Source organism: Aspergillus luchuensis, chromosome 5 (assembly GCF_016861625.1).
Source record: "Aspergillus luchuensis IFO 4308 DNA, chromosome 5, nearly complete sequence".
NCBI classification, from domain to species: Eukaryota; Fungi; Ascomycota; class Eurotiomycetes; order Eurotiales; family Aspergillaceae; genus Aspergillus; species Aspergillus luchuensis.
Window position 1 is genome coordinate 5,024,494 of NC_054853.1, and position 22,197 is coordinate 5,046,690.

The 22,197-nt window shown below is 50.8% G+C and overlaps 8 protein-coding genes across 8 annotated transcripts; 3 read left to right on the forward strand and 5 right to left on the reverse strand.

Annotated features, from left to right (window-relative positions):
• Positions 1 to 111: 111 nt before the first annotated feature.
• AKAW2_51644A (putative 5'-nucleotidase) lies at positions 112 to 2,293 on the reverse strand (the record flags this gene model as incomplete). Its single annotated transcript, XM_041691596.1, has 4 exons — positions 112 to 1,600; positions 1,658 to 1,851; positions 1,908 to 2,118; positions 2,190 to 2,293. The coding sequence occupies 4 exons, from the start codon at positions 2,291 to 2,293 to the stop codon at positions 112 to 114; spliced, it is 1,998 nt and encodes a 665-aa protein (XP_041545065.1).
• Positions 2,294 to 2,614: 321 nt separating this feature from the next.
• Positions 2,615 to 3,720, reverse strand: AKAW2_51645A (GFA family protein; the record flags this gene model as incomplete). The annotated part of the gene is made up of 5 exons (XM_041691597.1): positions 2,615 to 2,926; positions 2,995 to 3,178; positions 3,237 to 3,283; positions 3,349 to 3,426; positions 3,487 to 3,720. The coding sequence occupies 5 exons, from the start codon at positions 3,718 to 3,720 to the stop codon at positions 2,615 to 2,617; spliced, it is 855 nt and encodes a 284-aa protein (XP_041545066.1).
• Positions 3,721 to 4,280: 560 nt separating this feature from the next.
• On the reverse strand, positions 4,281 to 6,459 carry AKAW2_51646A (putative C6 transcription factor; the record flags this gene model as incomplete). The annotated part of the gene is made up of 4 exons (XM_041691598.1): positions 4,281 to 4,664; positions 4,718 to 4,994; positions 5,061 to 5,475; positions 5,535 to 6,459. The coding sequence occupies 4 exons, from the start codon at positions 6,457 to 6,459 to the stop codon at positions 4,281 to 4,283; spliced, it is 2,001 nt and encodes a 666-aa protein (XP_041545067.1).
• A 2,166-nt stretch (positions 6,460 to 8,625) lies between these two features.
• Positions 8,626 to 9,015, forward strand: AKAW2_51647S (uncharacterized protein; the record flags this gene model as incomplete). The annotated part of the gene is made up of 2 exons (XM_041691599.1): positions 8,626 to 8,702; positions 8,757 to 9,015. The coding sequence occupies 2 exons, from the start codon at positions 8,626 to 8,628 to the stop codon at positions 9,013 to 9,015; spliced, it is 336 nt and encodes a 111-aa protein (XP_041545068.1).
• Positions 9,016 to 9,403: 388 nt separating this feature from the next.
• Positions 9,404 to 10,603, reverse strand: AKAW2_51648A (uncharacterized protein; the record flags this gene model as incomplete). The annotated part of the gene is made up of 1 exon (XM_041691600.1): positions 9,404 to 10,603. One exon carries the CDS (start codon positions 10,601 to 10,603, stop codon positions 9,404 to 9,406), a length of 1,200 nt encoding a protein of 399 aa, XP_041545069.1.
• Positions 10,604 to 12,087: 1,484 nt separating this feature from the next.
• AKAW2_51649S (uncharacterized protein) lies at positions 12,088 to 13,939 on the forward strand (the record flags this gene model as incomplete). Its single annotated transcript, XM_041691602.1, has 4 exons — positions 12,088 to 12,398; positions 12,460 to 12,499; positions 12,556 to 13,529; positions 13,621 to 13,939. 4 exons carry the CDS (start codon positions 12,088 to 12,090, stop codon positions 13,937 to 13,939), a joined length of 1,644 nt encoding a protein of 547 aa, XP_041545070.1.
• Positions 13,940 to 14,570: 631 nt separating this feature from the next.
• On the reverse strand, positions 14,571 to 16,495 carry AKAW2_51650A (uncharacterized protein; the record flags this gene model as incomplete). The annotated part of the gene is made up of 2 exons (XM_041691603.1): positions 14,571 to 16,398; positions 16,461 to 16,495. The coding sequence occupies 2 exons, from the start codon at positions 16,493 to 16,495 to the stop codon at positions 14,571 to 14,573; spliced, it is 1,863 nt and encodes a 620-aa protein (XP_041545071.1).
• A 2,316-nt stretch (positions 16,496 to 18,811) lies between these two features.
• On the forward strand, positions 18,812 to 20,466 carry AMF1 (MFS transporter; the record flags this gene model as incomplete). Its single annotated transcript, XM_041691604.1, has 2 exons — positions 18,812 to 20,121; positions 20,175 to 20,466. The coding sequence occupies 2 exons, from the start codon at positions 18,812 to 18,814 to the stop codon at positions 20,464 to 20,466; spliced, it is 1,602 nt and encodes a 533-aa protein (XP_041545072.1).
• Between the last annotated feature and the right edge of the window lie 1,731 nt (positions 20,467 to 22,197).

A 22,197-nucleotide genomic window follows, 5' to 3' on the forward strand; every position in this document is an offset into this window, starting at 1 on the left:
AAACGTGCGGAGATCCGGATAAGCTGGGGACAGATTGGCGGTTGCCTGGTGCGGGGATGATATCATAGCCAGGGGATGGAATGATGGATCGACCAACCTCCTCCAAACTCTCTAATTTTCAACCACAATCCGCTGCTCCAAGCGCGGCGAGATACCAGGTGTCCACGCCGGCGTGAATTCTCCAACTTCATCCGCGTCATTAATTGGCGATGGCTGCAGCCCCGTCCGATGCATCCATGTCCGGACGGCCTTGCGCGCCAGACGCAGGCGCCGTTCCTCTTCCGTAGCGGACCGTGCTGGCAGAGTTACATAGTTCGTAGTCGGACGAGGAGAGGTCAGGATGTCGGGGTCAGTGTCCGAGTCCGAGTCCATCGACTCGTCCTCCCCGTTCAGGCCCACGCCTCGGCTCTCCGTCTCCTCGGTTTCCACAATCTCGGGAAACCGACCATAATAGTAGTTCTTCGACCGCGACAAAGGCGGCCGGTACGGCACCTTGTTTGATTCGGGAGACGGCTGGCGGGATGGCGGTTTCAGCCACCCATTGCAATGGAGGCTATCATGCACGTTGCTCCAGTGTCGGGTCATGCTGGGACCCCAGCGACGCCATCGACCCATCACCCGTAAACTCAGGAAATACTGGCGAAGTAGTGTGCTGATCAGGATGCCACTCTCTTCATCTACGATCTCTTCGACTTCGCCGCCCTCTGACTGCACCAACAGAGACGCAAAACCGTCTTTCCCACGAGCCATGTATCCGCGGGTTGCCAATGTGTACTGCCCATCGAAGTCAATTGGCTCTCCGCCGACCTGGGCCCAGTTGATGCGGGAACCCGAAGGGGCCGAGGGGTTGTAGCCAAAAGCAATGTTCGACACCTGGGTAAACCGTCCTTCGAGCGCTGGAAGTTGGCTCACTCCATTCTCCAGGGCATCGAAGAGCGCGCGACCCTTGATGCGCAATAATACGACCGGATCTTCAAAGGGGAAGCAGTTGAGGATATCTTTCAGCCGCAGGATCCCTGGCGGGTAAATTTGGTCACCACGTATAGTCCCGCCAGCCATCATCGCGCAGTCAGCCCCATAGTAAAACCGCATGAGGTCGCACGCAAAGTTCCCCAGATTCGACTCCTTCTGACGCACAGTTGAGAATCGACCATCCAGTGCGACCGAAGTATACCCGATCGGCTTTTCTAACTTCGCCGCCAAGCTAGACGTCAGCCGATTCACCATGGTCGTCGTTGCAGGATCCTCCGGAATTGACCGAACGATATCCCGGCGCACGATACTGAAGTCCCATCCTTCACCATCCTCCTTGCGCCATGCCTCAATGTAGCTAAGTTGCTTGAAGTCCGTACCCGACCGCAGGACATGCGTGCCGTTGACGACGGCATGGGCATAGAAATGATCGTGACCACCCAAGATAATGTCAATCATACCCGGCGGAAGCTTCTGAGCCAGCTTATAGTCATTCGGTTCACGTTGGTGGGTGACCGCCACAATCAATTCGGCGCCTTGTTCACGCAGACGCGGGACCAGCTCCAGCGCTGTCTTGTACGCAGACTTATAGACCAGGTTTGGAGGGAGGGCATTGATCGTTCCGAGCCTACCCGGCGTTAGCCTACCCACCCATATGTACCATAAACCAGACTATCGGACATACCATTCCCTCTCGCCTAAGCCAATGACACCGACCTTGATCCCGTTAGACGAGGTCAACATCAACGTCTTCTCGCAATTCGCAATCGGCACATCCTTTCCCAAATCCAGATCCAGAACATTGGCCAGCAGCCACGGAAACCGACATTGTGTACGTAGATGGCGGAATTGAGCGACACCGAAATCGAGATCGTGATTCTGCCAGGACCCTGTCAGCTTTCCCCCAGTGCAGCACGGATGCAGTTCTAACATACACCAACACAGGCTACATCTGTCCCCGCCTTATTCAGAAACGGCACCATGTGCCGCCCTTTGGTGACCGTGCTTTCAAGACTGGGGTTGTAGGCATCGCCGGAGAAGAAGGTCAGGACGTTGGGTTGTTCGGAAAAGGAGGGGTCGTTGCGGTAGTAATTGACGACGGATTGAAATCGGGCTACGCCGCCGACGGGTTCTGCGGATCCTTCTCTGAAGGGTTTGTCAGTTGGTGTTGTCGAGAGGAGTGTAGACAGCTATTGTGTAGGTATTGGGGAGCATACTCCACGTGGTAGACGTCATTGTAGTGGATCAGACGGAGGTGCGGCGGACCGGTCCTGGAGGAAGGGTGGGTGACGGACAAGCCGTCGGTAGGGACAGAGGGCATTCCTTGGGGGATGATATTAATGACAAGTATAGTAATGTTAACAATAACGACTGACAGAGCGAGTGAGTGTGTGAATGGAGGGGAAGAAGGCAAGAGAAACAAAGAGGGAGGATGAGGGGCATCGATCCAGGCAAGGGACGTCACGGGTCCAAGTCCAATCAGGCACCGCCCATTAGGGAGGGTGCCGATCGGATCGACGGCAAGTCCGTGCGGAGTCCCTGACGAACAACAACATTGTAACAAGTAACCAATTTCACACAATATGATTATAACCATATAACTACCTACAATATATACACAGTACTCACCACTATTACCCCATCAGTCAACAACATACCCTTCTGTACCCTCATCCGTTCTCTCAATCTTCAAATCCGCCCACTCCACCCCATCCAGAACCGCCACTCGGATCGGCACAATAGCCAACTTCTGCTTCACAATCTCTTGCTTCTCTAGCGGAAGACTATCCACCACGGACTGAGGCGGTCCATGCAACTTCATACTCAGTTGCACACCGCATATCTTGCAGAATTGGTGTCCTGTGAATCCCCTTCCAAAGCGATACTCTGTCAAGTTCTCTTCGCCGTGGAGAGTAACGTGTGACCGGTGGGGATATATACAGATATTGGCGTTCTAAGTAGATTAGTCAGGACAGATTGCTACTACTTATGATATGCGATGACAGGTAAGTGGATCAATACCCGCTGGCAAATACTGCAGTTATCCTCCTTCACTTCAATCTCCGGTAGTGGTTTGGTTTGGACAAACAGGCGGACTGCGGTGCAGTGGCAGCCACCGGTGTAGATCTTCTCGGATGGGGTGTCAGTGTCAATGTGGTTGAGCTCCGTGGGAGAACTATCATGCGACATATTGCCCGGAGTATAACTACATGGATGAGTCAGGTATATCCTTTAAAAGACGGCATGTTTGAGGGCGAACTCACCTCTCAACCCTTAGCTTGAACGGATTAACTCCCACCAACGCCCGCGCCTTCATCGAGTAGCAGTCAATCAATACATACCATCCCCTGGGCACATACTAATCAAGTCACTCACGTTTACCCCCATCCCAACCTCCCCCGACGGCATCTGATGTTCCCTTACCGATAGCCCCGTCCCACAAGTCGGACAGAACTAAAGTGAGACACAGTTTAACATTTAATCAACATCGTTAGTCCCTGGAAAAGTCCTTACCATATGCTCTCCATGACCCCCATTACTAGAGTCGTAGCAAACCAGCTCCCCAGCCCCCCGTGTTACTTGAAATTCTTGTTCAGCAGGGAATAGCCACAGGTACCCCTTCTTGGCACAGAGTGTGCAATGACATGCATGCACTGCTTCCAAGGGGCGGAAGAGATGTAATTTGAATTGGAACCGGCCACAATGGCAAGTCCCCTTGTACTCGACGGTGTCTGGGGTGGAAGTCATTGGGTTGGTTGGTTGGTTGGGTTTGAAAGACCAGGGTACGTAGTTTGACAAAGTATGGGTGAGGTGAGTGATAAGCAAGCAATAAATGCAAAGTTATCGAGAAGAGACATGGGTGATGATATAAGGTGGGAATACCGTCCTTGTGAACAGGTGGCTTATCGTTCAAGAATTGATTGGTTCCCTCGCTTGTGGTGGCTTATCTTCTGCTTACTGGTTTCTCGACTTTCCATCATCATGTGGTTGTCAGATAACCAAAAGAGTAAAATTGAACGGTATTCATTAAAGCATTAGGTAAACACGGGTAGATCCAAGAGGAACGCATGCAGATAGATCAACTCATAGGCCGGTAAGAGCCTGGTGCGCGGAGAGGTAGCCACATAAAGAAGAAAATAAGCATTTCACAACATCAGTGAAATAGAGCGAGAACAACATAGACATCGTATGCTTTTATCGAAGCAAGGGGTATTTCATCAATCATCATACTTTGCAAGTACCCAACAAGGATACTTCTACTCATCATGGGGCAGTCATAAATCATCATACCATGCAGCGCGTGCTGATCAAGCCCAGGATCCCCGTCGCGAGGTATCAGAGGAGCCGTCAATCCAGCGGAAAAGATCGGTTCCGTCGTCCAGAACAACAATCTCTCCGTTCAACCAGTTGGTCGCCAGAACATCGGGCGGCAGGGTTGCAGGCAGTGCGGGAGGATTGACTGTTAGGATACGATCCAAAATGCTGGAGATGACCCTTCTTGCGCGCTGACAGACCTCATACATTCCATCATGTGGGCGGACAACATACTGCAGGTGCGAAGCGAAGACGGTCAGTTTCTGGATGACTTCCGATCGCCGGAAGACGGTGGCGGGGAGCTGGGACTGGGATTCGGCTTGGCAGAGCAGCTCGATTGCTAGAACGCCGGCCGCTGGAACACCGAAAGAGGCAGCCTAAGAACAGGTAAGCATAAGAGGGCAGGGATAAAAGGGGTAACAGCACGCACATTATATCCAACATTGTAAGTTCCCGTTCTCGAGCCGATCTCCTTGCCGATAAGCTCAAGGATCGTGCTGAGAATGTTTTGTGACACACTGACTAGACCCTCGGATCCACTTTGTGCCCGGCGCACAAGAACGCGATAGAGGAGGAAGTCATTGTAGAGGAAGTTGAGATACAATGGAACGAGAACGCTGCTATCGTTGGTGTCCGGATCACTTGGGCGCCAGCGGAGGAAGCCGGGCAAGTCGTTCCATGTCTTGTGAGATTGCTGCGACACCTCCCTAGAATGCACATTAGCTCCGATCTGCAATTCTGCAACCGTTACTTGTGAACTGCGGCACACTTACTGGACTTTGCGCGGCAACTCTTCGATACGTCGGCTCAAAGATAGCTCAAGAATCTGTTCTCTCGTAGAACCAATAAGAAGGGCGATGCGCATCCACGCAGCCTGTCCCACGATCCCCTGGGTATTCCAGCCAGTCTTGTCAAGCAGGCTAATGGCAGCCTCGCGGACCTTTGGCTCCGCCAGAATCTCTTCGTAACTCAAGTCCAGAGGAAACTGCACATCGTAGTAGCGCCAGCTAATCTGAGGAGGCCTTCCCAAGAAAGTTGCCAGCTGCTTGTCAATACTGTAAGCCCCGGCAACTAGTCGCTTGCGGAGTTCAAGCAAGAAGAATGGAATGCGCTTCTCTTCAGGTGCATTATGGCTGAGGGTAAAGACCGTCGTCGAAAGATCAGCTAGTCTTCTCCACGCCCGAGGATCTATATTTCAATTAGCAGAGCCCCAAATACCCAAATGAAAAGACCAAAGAAGAACATACCATTCTCACCGCACACCAGCGTTAGCAGATGAATATGCTGAAAAAGTAGCCATCCCAACGGATCATTAACCGCCGTAGAAAGATCGCAGAACTGCAAACAAGTATCGCTCGCACTAACTGCCTGAGCAGCGAGCGACTTCTGATCCCTCGGCACATTCGCCTCACTGGAACGGATAGACCTCCAATCCCGCTCAAGCATAGCGCCCTGACCAACAATCGTAAACACCAGTCCAATACCCTCCCACCGTCCAGAAATTCGACGGATATAGTCCTCTGGCGACATAGTCGGCTGAACAGCCAGCGGCTTGGCACTATCATCAAAGATCTTCTGCGACCAGCGAAGCAAACTCGACTGCAAGTCCTTCGCATCCGCAGCCAGCGCCCCATGTAAATCCTCTAACGCCTCAAACATCCCGCTCACCAGCCGATGACCCAGGACACATCCCTCGGGCCACACCTCGACCGCCGTTTCAGACAGTCGCTCATATAACGCGAAATGCTCGAACAGCATAGTGAGCAGTCGAGCGCCAAGCTGGATCTGCTTCGTATCGGGCCGAGCCGCGGAGGGCGCATCGATGACCAGAGAGCGTTTGAATTGGTCGCCAATGTCGCTGAATGTCGCCGAGTTATTGGTGGCGAAATCGAAAGACAATTTGTCGTCGCCGGCGTTGAATGAGGCCCGGCTCTGGAGAGCAGCAGAGTCGGGGCGGGGTTGGGCTGTTTGAGGACGTGGTGATGCGGTGGGTGAGGGAGCATTGTCCGAGTACCAGGTGCGAGAAGCCGGAACGGGCGTGTAGACGCAGCTGTCTCCCTTACCGCGACGGACACAATTCTGGCATGTTGGGGTGGCACTATCGCAGCGGATTTTGGCTTTGCGGCAGGGCTCACATGGCAGAGCTTGCCCGTTGCGGCGGGAAGAAGTCATTGTCAGACTCGGAGAAAGGGAAAGGAATGACGGGGTGAGGAGGAAAGAATGAGGGTGGGAGAGTTTAATTGAAGGTTAACATTGCAGGGGAAGAAAGGGGGAAAAAGTATTTAACACCTGCAAGTCATGGATGTTAATCTCAGCTGGATTAAAATGCAGTGGCAGGAAATCGAGCAACAAACCATGAATCAATTAAATTATCCCGGAGGTTGGATGCCCCACTAGCCCCGATCTGGACTAGTGGCCTCGTCATGGGATGCGGGGCCCCTGTTACTAATTTAAGTCATTGCTTCATTTAATTTGGATCGATCCAGATCATCTTGGAACCTTTTTTTTACTATCGCTTTGTAGCTGACATGTGTACAATTTTGACCATTGATTGGACGATCTAGATTGCTTGCTATTGGCGCTGTCGTTATAATGAGGGTTCTACTTATAAAGATATCCTCATCCCGAGGACTCCAAAACCTTCGTTGGGTAAGATATTAAGGACTTGTGGCATTTCGAAACGAAACAAATGCCAGTCATATTACTTTCTGGGAGCCATTCTTTACTACCTTATAATCAACCGCATAACTAGCTCTAAATGCTCTCGTGGCCAAGCAGTTGCGTTATCAACACCGGCTGTCACTACCGGCATTGATCCCAAATACTCATTCAAACGCCTCACTCACTATATCCTCTCCACACCTGACCAGGTCTCTCTCTTTTCCAACCAAGTCAAATATTACGTTGTATCATCCTTGAGAACAAGTGATCTTGTGCCACCCTCTCCCTCTGGGCGACTTGGCACGTATGAAGAGCGACCAAGGACGATTTTCCTCGAGAGATTTTGTCCGAAGACCAAACTTCTCTACCTCTTTATGAAGCCTTTATTCAGCTCTTCCTGCTCTGTTGTTTCAACCGAATGATACCGGGGCTTTCAAGGATTGGCTGCATATCTGGTAATGAATTTCAGCTCCCGACATCACGCAGACATTACCAACACACTTACAGCTTGCCTCATGATGTACTTAGTACCCCCAAGAATGAGCGACGAATATATTCGACGCTGATTTCAGAGCCTATCAACAATTGGCTAATAGTCTATGCAAAAGCAATAGTGCTTAGATCACAAACCACTTACGACGCAGAGCGTATAGGTTATCCGCATATATACCAGGACACCGTATCTCAAACAAAGATTGTCCAATATGTTTTGATATTCAGGTCTGAGGAGTGCATGTGGTACTGGTTCTCGAGGATAGGCAGGAAGGCGGTATAGACATAGCAGCTGGATATAGTATCGAGCATCGCCGACTACTGCTACAAATTTGCATAGCAGTGAAGAATTGAGGTAGTGGTTTTACATAGTAGGCTTGCGTGTCCTACACATTCACATAGTGACGTGGGTAAACTGTCCAGGCTAAATGCTCTTATTGACGTAGAATCCACGCAATTTCTCCCTGAGTAAATTTAAGAAGGCGAGGATAGGTTTGATACGAAAGTAAGCTACAAGGCAATAGGAGGGCTGATCTATAACCGGAGATTGCCTAATGAATTTACTTACTTGATCGCCATGAGATGCTTCCGACCCTGTAGAGTCAGAGACAACATCCTTGAGCGCCCTCCACCAGATCAGAGTCTTTCATAATTCTATTAGTACGAAGGTCTGCTGCATATCAAGGTGGCAAGTACGACTTATCAATGCCGTCATGCCCTACCTCCGGATCCCTCGCTGATGAGAAGGTAATGATTGCCTGTTGTTCCTTCTACACGCTTTCTGGAAAAGGCTAATCTGCAGAAACGGTCTTGTTAGGGCCAGCTATCCGCTCCCATATTGATAGCCATGCTTAAACTTGTGGAGACATGGACCGCTCATTAGCTAGCACGTATGTCCACCCCCAAGTCCTTGATTGCGGAACTCATATTCGCAGGAAGGTTAGCATACCGCGCTAATTCTGGAATAAGATTGTCGAATGTCATACTTGCCACAAATTAAGCAAGAGGCTCTGTTTGGCATGCGCCCCGGAATTGAAACGCTTGCTGTACCATGGTCACATCAACGGATTCCTGATCCCATACTCCGAGATACTTGGTCATGGAAGGTCTAATAAAGTTAGAGTTTGCGAACATGGCGCCAGCTCTACACTACTTCCACGACTATATAAGTAACACCGGCCCCTCATGTGTACGAAGGTTAGACCAATAGTATCGCATTCTCTCCTGGCCTTCATTGTGAACCTAGTGGAATTGATGACACGGTATGTTAGCACCTCTCTCTTTCTTCCACACGACCCTTATAATTCATGGACCAGGAGTGCGGCCGACAAATATATCAGCCTTGCGAACGCACTGGAGCAGCTCGACCCTGCGGAGGTTGATCATGTCTACAACGAGCTTGAGCCAGTCGATCCCAATGCCTTGGAAGGTGAATGGGATATGCATGTCATTGATACAGGGCATCCTGCACAAGCGTTAGCGGAGGACGTCCTTCCTCTATTGAGTACCATGGACTTCGATGATGACGCCGAGAAGGTCAAACAGTGCTTGCGTTCTGCCGTTCAACACTTCTAACTAGCCATGAGCAGGTCCACAAAATCAAGTTCCACGGTGCTCCTGGCCATCTGGTCATCCCAGGTGATCAAGCATCAACGCGGCGTTTCCGCTACGTGGATGCAAGTACCATTGCCGCTACCAATGGTTACAGGGCATACTATGGTAATTCTGGTGTTCTTCATTTCTACCTTACCCGAGCAGAAGACCCGTGCTACATAGGTTGAGTTTCCTGGCGGTCGCCGGATATCTCTTCGCAATTAATGATACACAAAGTTAGTCAATGATAAATTCTGGAGCGACTAAGTAAATGCGATATTCATATTGAGCGAGAAAACATCAATTTCCTAGTTTAGATCCATTATGGGCCTGCAATGCATCAATACAATCAGGAGCCACGGTCCTGGGATCAAGCCTGCAGTCTACTGATTTGCTCCATCAAATAATCATCAAGCCCCAGCTCCTTTGCCAGAACAAGCGCCGCATCTCGGGCTCTTTCTGTGAGACACATACGTGGATGAGTAAGCAGCATAGTCATAAGCGTCTGATTGCGCTGCCTCATAGCTTGACCCAATGGGGTTATATTGAAATCCCATACTTCGTGAAGCTGCAGCAAATTAATATCCGGGTGGCCGAGCATAGCTTTGACGGCTTCCACGTGGTTGTCCTTGACAGCCATAGCGAGGGCTGAATTCTGGTTGTAATCCAGCGCCGACAGGTAAATGGGCAAGCGAAGCAACTTCTTAACCATATTAACATCATTCTTGTTTGCAACTGCATAGTGTAGAGGGGTATGGCCCGTAGCAGATATCTGACGAGCCGCCTCAGGTGCCCTGGAGTCAATCAAGTCTATGATTTCATCACAACCCTTGCCATGCCATGCCAGGCGATGGAATATGAACTCGAAGCCACTATGTGGCCATTCAGCAAAGAGACCAGGGGGTTCATCCATGACCCTCTTCAGGAGATCGATGTCATTATAGAGAAATATACTGTCCAGGACGTTGGTATAGCTAAAGAAGCTTCCCGCATTGACCAGCATTCGGATGATGGCTTTATGGTCGCGACAGCTGTAACTCAAAGGAGCGGGCATGACATAGTCAAGAGGCCCTGCAGCGAACCAGTAACCTCTTGCACTGGGGTTTGCAGTGTACCTCAGCAGTAGCTCAACGCACTCAACTTGCATATGTACCACCGCCAGGCAAAGAAGCGGGATCCCAGCTATACTATATCCATCGGGATGCAGGCCCTGTTGAAGCCGTCTTTCAAGTCCTTGAACGTCACCCTTCTTTATCATGTCGACCACACCATCAGAACATGAGGGCTCGAAGAGGCACGTCGGCACTTCAAGGTCACAGAAGCTTTTGCGGTATTTACGGGCGGCATATTCATGAATATTAATAGGACGCGTGGGGTTTGACAAAGAAGGACATTCAAAGTCTTTCTTAGCATGGTTTTTCATGGTCTCGAAAAAATCGGGCACATCTTGCAAATTGAGGGCTTCTCTCACCGGTAACCGGAGGCATTGTTCGAGGTGGAACAGGAGCTCAACCGGACAGTCTCTGAATTTGTCAATACGAAATTGCTTGGTGAGGTATAGAACCTCCATGGATCAGATTCTGCTGTCTAAGAAGAGATCTGCGTGTTCGTGGGGGCTGATAGGAGACAGGATGATTTCTGAGTGTATTGTCTTTGTCGATGCTGAGTGTATAGCCATGAACAGATCGCCATATATATGTAGTATTTATATTAGAGAATGTGAAAATGACTAGGCTATGTTTGTAAAGATTGACAGTAAACTTTTGCCCCTAGTTGGCACTTATCGGCAGCGTCCTCTGGTCCCAGTTATGGCAGCGGTGATAGCCAGTGCTATACACTTTTTCTTTGGCACTTCCTTGTAACAACAGAGGTTTCTACGTCTTTCGATGCACATTTGAGTCTGGCCGCTTTTGGAGTGAAGATATATCTCGAATGTCGTCAAAGGAATTTCCCTTGAAAGGTGAAAGTTAGGCACAGTTGTGGTTGAGATGCCATTATTCTAGGTGTGGACTTGGAGGAATTATCCTTCAAGCATAGGCGTGAGAGATTTAAACAGCCATCTCTTCCCGAGCAGAAATGAAAAAGGTTCCGCAGTACTGCAGGTATATCCCAACCCTAGCAGGTTCGATAGGGCTAGGACACGGCAGCGCAGGTACCTTGATCTCCACTGCGGGAAGACTCTTCATTTACCTCACACGATCTGTTATTGCGGGATATGCAACTCTAATAGAACTTGAGTGTAAGCTTATTCTGATGCCTAAATGATCAAGTGGCTACTAAGCTCAGATGGAGAGAAAATATGCACACCGGCGAATCAAATTCAGAGAAGCTCATTAGCCGCGGAGTCAGCCGAGGAATGATGGTGCGATGCTTGATGCGATCAGGTAATGCTATGACGATCGCATGTATCAGCTATGCCGCTAGACTGTACTTGGACTGGTGAATAATATCTCGAACACCCTGATTTCTGATGCCCTGCTGGAGTAATTCCACTTTCATCAGAGGGTATCTTCACGGCGATCATCCATACCTGAAGTAGACTAGTCTCCGCAGCGCCGCCTTATCAGATCGGAGGTCCACTCGCCGTTTGAAGCTTCTTTTGGAGTAACTATTCCCTGTCCATCTGGGGTACGCCCGGACGTTATTCTGGGTTGTCGCACACAATGTACATACCAGGTTCAGATTTGGAAGACATTTTATAAGTTTGTGTGATACCTTTCTAACACAACCATCAAGCATGAACTGATGACCGTGGAACACTGCTCCTTAGACCACGAGAAAATGGAAATCCCATAAAACTAATTATCGGACATGACGAGTCTATATCTATCCTCGGTCTTCATCTCTGAATCAAGCAACGTGCCTGAAGATCACCTCACCACTCCAACACCTCCATGCCGTACGATACTTCGTCCCGTCTTTCTGCAGAAGACATGACGCGTCTACTTCTGCTCAACAACCACCATGGCACATAAATAGCAGAGAGTTCCTCTGGCCTTCTATCCTCATCAGCAACTCATTCCAGTATCCAATTGACCGCACCTCATTCACAACATGAGGTACCAGATCCCTCTGGCGGCCTTCCCCTTCGTGGGATTCACCGCGGCCACTGCGATTTCCAGCACCAACTGCTCCGCATCTGCATTCCAGAAGATCATCAATGCCAATGGCACCGAAGCTCGCGTTCAATGGGCCACTTACGTCCCCGAGGGTGGTTCTCTCAACCCTATGAACTACACATCCGCGTCCGAGTATCCGACCGGCCTGCCCGAGTCGTGTGCTGTGCAGGTCAACGTCGCGTCCGAGGGTAACTCCAGCTACTTGGTTGGAGTGATCTTCCCATACAACTGGAACGGACGGATGCTGTAAGCTTCCCACCCCCTTACGCTATTCTATACCAATACCGCCTATACTAAAACTCTCCAGCTCCGCAGCAGCAGGAGGCGGCATCAACTGGGTTGACATGGTACTACCGCATCCTCACATACCCACTCCATAACCACCAACTAAACTACTCAACAGGGAACCGGCACGCACTACGGCTTCGCCGCCGTCTCCAGCAACCTAGGCCACGAAGGCATCGACACAGCCGGCACCTGGGCACTCGGTCGCCCTGAAGCTGTAATCGACTGGGGCTACCGCGCCTGGCACGGCGCCACCACGCTGGCGAAGCTCCTCATCTCCGGCCGCTACGGCAGCGGCCCAGCCTACAGCTACTTCTACGGATGCTCGACCGGCGGCCGCCAAAGCATGAAGAACATGCAAGTGTACCCCGACGACTACGACGGAATCATCGCAGGCGCCCCGGCCTGGTGGACAACCCACCAGCAGCTCTACAACCTGAAGCAAACGACCTACCAAGCTCCCGCCAACAGCTCGCACACCATCCCGGAGGAAATGTTCCCCGTCCTGGCCGCCGAAGTCCTTCGCCAATGTGACCCTCAAGACGGCCTGGTTGACAACATCATCTCGAACCCGGAGGGCTGCGTCTTCAACCCATCCACCCTGGCCTGCAACTCCACCAGCGCCCCCAACACCTGCCTCACCACGAATCAACTCAACACCCTGTACAAGATCTACAACGACTGGGTCGACACCAACCAGACCTTCGTCTACAGCCACCTCTTCTACGGAAGTGAATCCTCCTGGCTAGAAGGTAACATCGGTCTCGGCGAGGAGTCCACTATCTCCCAGCAATACTGGTTCCTCCGTGATCTCATGGGTCTGGGCGACTCCTTCGTCTGGCAGGACCTCGACTTCAGCACTGTCGAGCTGGCTGACCAATTGAACCCCGGTAACGCAACAGCTGGACAATACGACATTAGCGAGTTCGAGAAGCGCGGAGGAAAATTCATCCATTATCATGGACTCTCGGATAGTTATGTCTCTCCCGGAGCGAGCACGTTCTACTACGACCAGGCGAAGAGCGCTGTGCAGGCGAACGGCGTCGATGACGTTGATGATTTCTATCGTCTGTTTTTGATCCCGAGCATGGAGTAAGCCCCCTTGATTTACCCCCTTTCTCTTCTCTCCGCTTCTCTTCTTTTTGAAAGGTCGACGCTGATTGATATGTACTAATTGATAAAGACACTGCTACGACACCCCCACGGACATGAACGCCCCGTGGTACATCGCCGGCGCGGACCAAGCATCCACCATCAACACCTCGACGTGGAGTGTCCCCGGATATAGGGACGCCAAGCACGATGTAGTGTTGGCCATGATGGCGTGGGTGGAGAATGGCACGGCGCCAGATAGTATTGTTGCGACGGTGTGGAAGAACACCACCAATGCTCAGGAGGTGCTTAGGCAGAGACCTATTTGTCATTATCCGTATCAGGCAGAGTATACTGGGAAGGGGGATCCGGATGAGGCGGAGCATTGGGAGTGTAAGTTGTTGTATTAGATGATTGTAAGTGGTGGATTTCTGGGTTCTGGGGTGAGGTGAGAGGGGATGATTTTTGTTGATGTTGTATTATTCTATTGTATTTTAGTTACTAAGGGGTGGATGATTGTGGAATTTAATTCCGGGATAGGTGATTTTCGAATATAATGGTCTTACTCCAAGTGGAGTAGGAGGGTATCAATGTCTATGGTGTGTGTAGCACCTTTTCTTTTTGGATCGTTTCATCAAGTGCTTTGAGGGTCCTGGGAAATGAGTAGTGGAGTAGAATCATTTGGCAGGATAGTGTACAATTACTTAGCTAATAGTAAGTCATAGTGGTAGACTGAGTTAGATACTCATGTCAGCGCTTGACAGACATCTGTATGGCCTCTAATGATTTATTCCAGTGGACGGCTACTATTTGCCTAGTTCGATTCTGCATCATCATCATCATCATCATCATCATCATCATCATCATCATCATCATCATCATCATCAAGTGGTATCAGCAAGGGTATATTAACTCCTGTCAGCTATGAACCGCTATTCACACCCAAAACTATGCAATCTAGCTAGATGGTCCCATTCCAAACTCCAAGCCTAAGAAACAAACCCGAAAGATACAAATAATATTATTTCCACCCTGGTATCATCATGGTCGTCGTTCAGTCACAGTCCACCGACGCTTGTGTCCCGCTTCACGGTCCTTGCTGAGCGGCGCGCTCCCCCAGAGTCCGCGCTGGGAAAGTGTTCGCTGTGGCACTTGTTTGGCAGACGTCGGTTCATCCACCTTGGCCTGGACCGAGCTTTCTCCTTGGACCGAGCTTTCTCCTTGGACCGGCGGCGCCGGGGCCGGCCAGCCAAAGTTAGGTACGATATCGTCCTCAGGGCCACCGGGGGCGCTGGACCCCCAGAGCCCTGAGGTCTTAGGAGTGACAGCCGTAGAGGGTCGCTCGGCATTCCAGGGAGCAGTGCTGGGGCCGGATGTCGACGAGGGTCCAATGATGAACATACCTTGTGACAGCGATGGACGGTTTGCTAGTCGATGTCGGTAGGACGAGATTGAGGGGGAGGTCACCTGGCTCGGGGAGGAGACACGTGACGTGCTGGGAGCCATGCGGAGGTGCTCGGTTGAAGCCACCATTTTCATGGCATAACTCTCCACGCTGGATGGCTCGTTGGATCCCTTGGTCCGAACTGGTCCGCCAATGGTATCATCTTGAGCCATTTCGGGCATATGATCATTGCGGACCGCCAAGGTGAGAGATGCAGTGCCGACATTCACTTGGGATGGCTCCCCGGACAGTGCTGCGATCATGGCATTGCAACCCGCGCCGTGCGTGATCAACACCAAAATCGTCTCTGTATCGTCATCCGCTTCACTGCGGGAACTGGCTTCGCCAGAACTGTCGAGCATCTGAGAATGTCGTCGAGGCCGACCGGAAGAAGTTGACTCGTAGTCCCGATACCACGCAAGCATGCGGTCGAGCCCCGTACTGAACCGCGTATGCATCGTACTCCATTCCTCGCCGTACTCGCCTCCGTCACCCCAGTTCTGCTCCCCGTGCATACTGTCCCATTGGAAATCGATCTTCACACAGGCGTCCCGAGCATGCGTCACGTACCCAGCTGGAATGGGGTCCGAAGGAGAAATGGCATAGCTAGGCGTTGGAGGCACGTAGGCGGCATCTGGAATGGAGGGGAGATTGGTATTGATCTTGCTGAGCATTCGCCGTCCGCGAGTCGTTTCAGCAGCGCTGAAGGTGTCACAGCTGCCAGCGCGGGACCTCTGTGCCTGCGTCTGACGTGTACTGGGTGGGGCCTCTGTCTTTATCTTCGCTGTTACATCATTGGCGGGAGAAACCGGAGTAGATGCACTCCCCCAGCCACCAGGGAAAAAGCCAGTGGAGGGTCTGGGGACGATGTCCGCCTCGGGAACGAAACCGTGCTCGCGACGCAGCAGCTCGAGCTTTGCAGCCGTGATCATGCGATCCGAGTTGGGCGGCGGGATAATCTCATCAAAGTATCTAGGGCATAGCCATTCCCCAAGGAAGGCATCCACTCGTAGGAGACATCGATGGTCGTTTGATGTAATGGGACCAGGGGTCAAGGCAGAATCCGAACTTGACTGGACTAAACTGGGGACTTTCGAGGACCGGTTAAGCTCTGGCTCGCCCGAAGTCTGGCAGATCCCCGAGCTGACCGCGATGGCTGTCTGTAGGCATCGAGTGAAGGGAGATGAGTGAATGATAATCCTGCGCTTCGGTTTTGGCTTTTGTAGACGGTCGGAAGGCGACTTGATGCCGTTGTCAACTTCTGCTGTAGAGTCTAGTGAGTCGTCCAGAGACTGGACAACGTCATTGATGCGGGCCCCCAGAGCCCGAGACTGTAGCCAGCCGCCATACGAGAGGGGAGGGTCGTAGGGGGTAGGCGAAGTGAGATGCCAATTCTTGTCTGCAACATCCAGGCGAGCGCCATGTCTAAACAAAGGAAAAGAGTCAGTTTCCGATTGCGCATTAACCAAAAGAAATGGTGGACATACCTGGCGACGATGATGGCCGCAGGGAGTTTCCCCATGACCGCAGAAGTTCTATGGCCGATAGATGCTTGAAGTGCTTGGGATGCTTGAGATGCTTGAAGGTAAGGGGAGAGGTGCGAAGGAGACTATATAGAAGACGATGGGAGGAGATGAGAAGAAAGGAGGAGGTGGAACACCGACAACAATGAAGGTGGAGGGGAAAGTTGCCTATTGTTTCTCTTGAAGGTCCGGCGGGGTAAAGCATTAATCTTCTCCAGCCACGATCACAACGCGTCACACACGATCCCAGATCTCATGGAAGAAGGCGAGGGAGAGCAAAATCAATGGCATGGTGATGGGATAAAATCGATTGGAGTACGATCGGCAACTTCACATAATTTTTTTTCGAGAAAGGGAAACCTGATGGATCTTTTTGCGCGCGTTTCTTTTTCTTTTGACTGTTTCGTGCAGGCGTGGAAGCCCCCGACTTCAGGCCGCCACTCTTTTTTTCCTCCGGTTGCATGTGATGCACCTGCTGTCTAGCCTGTTCCGGAGGCGGTCAGGAGCTAGCCGGCGTTAGCTCGTTTTACTGCCTGTCACGGGATTGCCGATCCTCGGCTGTCGTCGGCTCCACTGGCGATGTCGGAGATCCCCTTTCTTCATCACAACGTGAAAACGTCATGTTCTCTTGTTAGCGGTGCAGTATATGAAATGCTTATTTGGAATTCTGGGTGATTGGATACCTTTTCTCCGTGTTTTTGCGGTTCTATGAGAGCTCAGCCCAACTCAAACGTGCTAATGAAGTCAGATATGCTTTGTCTCCTTTGACTGACATCACTTGAACTATGACCCACATTATCCAACCAGGTGGGTACGTCGCAATTTGGATTGAGCGAAGAATCGGAGATTGACTCGCAAATTCTTTGGCAGTAAGTGGGTGCTAATACTCAATTCGATATCTCTTTCATGTTAGGAGACGTATATCCCGCTTGAATATCAAGGGGACAATACTTTTCAAACTCATCAGGAGAGCGCTAAAACCACGTAGTTTGAATATCCATTGTATTTTCAGGACAACACCGTTGCTAGGGTGCTGATTGAGGAGTATTATGCGGGTAGACCCTTGCGTCTGAGGCTCTTTGTCGTCTCAATGTCTCCTTTGAACTCAGCCCATTGCTCAGCCAAGCGACAACTAACTCACTGCCCTTGTTCTTCCTGAACAAAGCTGATAGTACCAAGACTATCAGTAAGAATCAGGGTTGTCCCTTCAGAACTCCACGTAATATCAATTCCTTCGTGGCTGTGATCTATCCTAGCCACACATTCTGTTCAGTCTTGAACAATGCAGTGATACAGCTGGGCACACATGATTGGTGTCGCCTGGGGAACAGAGGATACTACCAATTGTACTACAGATAGTAGAGCAACTCAGTTTGTCTGCGTCAAAAGCAAAGTCAGTTCACTCATCGTCAAGAGACACTCCGCCATGGTGCTCGATATATATTATAGTAATTAGCAAAGTATATACTTTGGGAAAAGTCCGGTTGAACTTGAAATCGACAACAGCAATGACATCAGTAGGTAAAATGCGGTCTATAATAAGTATCATCTCTGAAGATTTCATATGTCAGCCGATACTAGTACTCCACACATACCACTAGTATTCAGAAGTAGTTACTCTGCATGCGGGCATTAAGCTGGAGAGGACATCAATATACCCTTTTTGGATTAGCGTAGTCATAGCCCTGGAAGGCTCAAGACGGAAGAGCCGCGCAGGATGCACCATGCATAGGTACGGTAGGATTACTAGAACAGGATGCAAGGTTCTAGTTCATTTGTTAATTATCAGGGTGCTATCATGATGATCTAAGATAAGAACCCCACCAGATGTCTGTCAGCCATAGAGCAGCGAATCTGCTTAATCGACCGCGTAAACTCTTTCCTCCCATCTAACCATTGTAAACTACATATTATATTGATGCTTAACAATTTCACCCCGTTCCGGGCCCGAAGTGTGAAAATTCTGTCTTATCGGCATGCCGCTCGGAGCAATTTGGCACACTCGCGTCCCTGTCCTGATGTTATCTATGGTCCCTTGCTGCCACTCCCGACGGATCAGTCTTGCTTCCGACGGGACATGAACCTTCCTCTGCCCCAATGGTCTCATTTTGGCTCAGCATCAACGAATAGCATTGCTGGGCTACTCAACGGTGGCGACGATGTGGGTCTACGGCAGACATCATAGGGAATGGGATCTATCTAGATTCTTCATCGAGCATTATCTTCCCTTCATATATAATGTCTGGGGCCCCCAGGATCGGCCGCTCGGCCGCACTCTCGCGCCGGAAACACTGCCTGCTCAGAGGTGACTGAATATGTCGGAATTTGCAGACAACAATCGTTCAGAGCCAGTCTTAGATGGGTCAACGCCATACGACTCCGAGTCCATTCTCAGTCGCGGCGACTTGCAGGAAAAGCCATCCAACCTATACGATGACGAGGACCCCGAAGCGCTGACTCGGCTCGAGACAGCCCAGTCGGCTGTCAAGCCCCCGTCCGAACTATGGAAAGAGATCATCTTCATTGCCGTGGTCTGTATGGCTCAATTCATGACACAAGCCGGCCTATGCATGTCCATTGCCCCAGCTCACATCATTGGCGCCAGCTTTGGCACCACAAATGCAGGACAGCTCAGTTGGTTCGCCGCAGCGTACAGCTTGACTGTCGGAACCTTCATTCTGGTCGCGGGTTGGCTCGGAGACGTCTACGGGCATCGACTCATGTTCATTATCGGATTCTCCTGGTTCGGTCTCTGGTCCCTCCTGGCCGGATTCAGCGTGTGGTCGAACAAGGTCTTCTTCGACTGCTGTCGAGCTCTGCAAGGAATTGGTCCCGCCATGTTACTCCCGAACGCCATCGCTATTCTCGGACGTGCCTATCCTCCCGGCTTGCGCAAGGAGATGATCTTTAGCTGCTTCGGAGCCACAGCACCGGGCGGGTTCATCGTTGGGGGTGTCTTCTCTTCCCTCTTTGCTCAGCTTGTCTGGTGGCCGTGGGCATACTGGGTCATGGGGATGGTGTGCTTTGTACTGGCCGCTCTCGGTATCCTCGTCATTCCCGTTACCCATCGTCCGAAATTCACAGACAACATGACAGCTTGGTTGCGACTGGATATTCTCGGTGCCATCACCGGTATCTCGGCTCTAGTCTTGATTAACTTTGCCTGGAATCAGGCTGCACTCGTGGGATGGCAGACACCCTACACCTATGCCCTCCTTATTGTCGGATTCGTCTTCTTCGGCGTCTTCGTTTTCGTTGAACGCTCGGCCCCGCGCCCGTTGATCCCGCGATCGGTCCTCTCCGGTGACCTGGCCTGGGTGCTTGGATGCATTGCGGCGGGTTGGTCTAGCTTCGGAATCATTATCTACTACTTCTACCAGTTCATGGAGGTCATCAAAGGTGACTCGCCACTACTCGCGACCGCTAAATGGTCCGCCGCCGCGCCGTCTGGCGCAGTTGCTGCGCTGGTTACCGGTTTCCTGCTGGGAAAGCTACCACCTAGTGTGATCATGTTCTTCGCCATGTGCTTCTTCACTGCTGGACAAGCCATCTTCGCCACTGTCCCTGTGCACCAGACATACTGGGCGCAAGCTTTTGTCGTTAGTCTGATTACATCATGGGGAATGTACGTATCAAGTCCATACATCCAATTTTGTTACATATACTAACCGATATCAGGGACATGTCTTTCCCATCAGGAACACTTATCCTGAGCAATTCGATGCACCATCACCACCAGGGTCTGGCGGCATCTCTTGTCACGACAACAGTCAATTATTCCATTTCACTGGGACTGGGATTTGCCGGTACTGTGGAGTCGAACGTTAACGATGGCGGAAGAAATCCCCTGAAGGGATACCGCGGAGCACTCTATCTCGGTATAGGACTTGCTGGATTAGGGATGGTGACGTCTATCTGCTTCATGTCGGTTAGCTGGAGACGTCATCGTCTCGGGAAGGAGTCGACATGATGTGGTAATGTTTATAGTCACTATAGACGATGTGGCTTCAAGACTTATCGCTGTGAGCTTAACTGGTCTGCGTTTGTTACGAAAAGTGTACTTTCGAGTCTTATACCCTACATAGAGGAGATACTATTTTCTCCGTCATATCTCAATAATGTCTGCTTTCATTAGAAGAATGCTCTTGTTTAAATGACCATAAGCCGTGAGAGAAAGCCCTTGAATATGCCTACAGCAGGCGAAAGTTCTCTGGTGCCTGGAGAGGCAGCTAGGGCGGCGAGGCTGGCGCCGATAACTATGGAGGGAGTTGTTATTGTTGGTTCCGGTGGCAATCCATTGGTAGATGGTTTCCCAAGGCTGATTTCGATCAACGAATGACATGTAGTCGAGCGTGGATATTCAACGCTGCGCCGTGTTGGAACTAATATCCTATAGGTGGGCGCTGAAAGTTTCGGGCCCGAGACATCATGGATAGTACTAGGCTGTTTGTTGTTCAAGGCTCGCGAGGCTGCTCGGGCCTGGGCTAATACTCCGCGAACTAGGTTCCTCCCGAGTTGTTTCCCCTCAAGTGTCTCGACCTAATCTATAGGTCACTTAGTCGTACTGGATTGGGGATCCTTGCTATTTGATTGGAGTCGGATCGTTCTGGATATTGGCGACATTTTATGAACCAAACATCAGGACACCCTCCAGGATTTGCTGCACCGTTGGCAGAACACGGAAGATGCGTCCAGCCAGTGGAGTCCCCGATCGCGCCTTCCTATCTAAGCAGACACGCGCATCACCTGATCGTAACCGCACAACTGGATTTCAATTTCCTAACATCTTGCCGTTGCTTTAACCTATCTCAATCATCATAGTTCATAATATAATGGATGACATTCTGACATATTTACATCATGGTGTCTCTGGACGAAGTCAGTTATTCTACAAGTAAATCACAATCTGGCGCTGCAGCTGAGCTGAAAGTGAAATGGAAGTGATTGAGGCGCAGTCGGCGCTACTGCATGCATCGATGGTAAGCATTTACATCCTATCATACTGTCTATCAAGTTGTGTTAGTGTCTGTACACAATGCGAGCAGTGGAATGGTTAGCCACTAATCTGATCAGAAACCACCTCACCACAGGCGCTGGCGCTGCAAGGCTGTTGTCGGAAAATACATTGGTTTACTTTCAGACCTGACACTCAGACATGCTGATAGGCGAAAGCTTCTCCAGACCATGTGAATGGCATGGATCGCTTTGTGATGGTGCAATGATGTCCTTCGCCAGCGGCTGGGGCAGTGACTCCCGACCTTACGTACAAGTTAGGATCAATGGTTGAGCATGACCTATCAGAATGAAGTCATAAGTGATATTTGACTAAAAATCCAACAATATCAGTGGAATCGATGACCCTCAGCTAGCGGCATGCCGGAACGCCATTCTGTAATGTAGCCGCCTTTCACTCACATGCTATCTACCCTGACGCATACGGTCTTCGGAGGCATTCACTTCCTGTCGATTCACTTGGAGAATGTATACCAACTTGAGCTCACTACTGGTCGACTGGGAAAGGCTACCAGGTTGACAGCAACTAATAACACACTGCCACATCACTCTCTACTCTGCCGTTGGCGCCGTGACGCGTCCGTGGCATTATAATCAGACAGGTGTCCCACCATTGCTACCATCAAGATAAGGCTGCATCGGTAGGCGCTGCTGGTATGTCCTGCTAACAGGGATTGCGCTCCTCGCT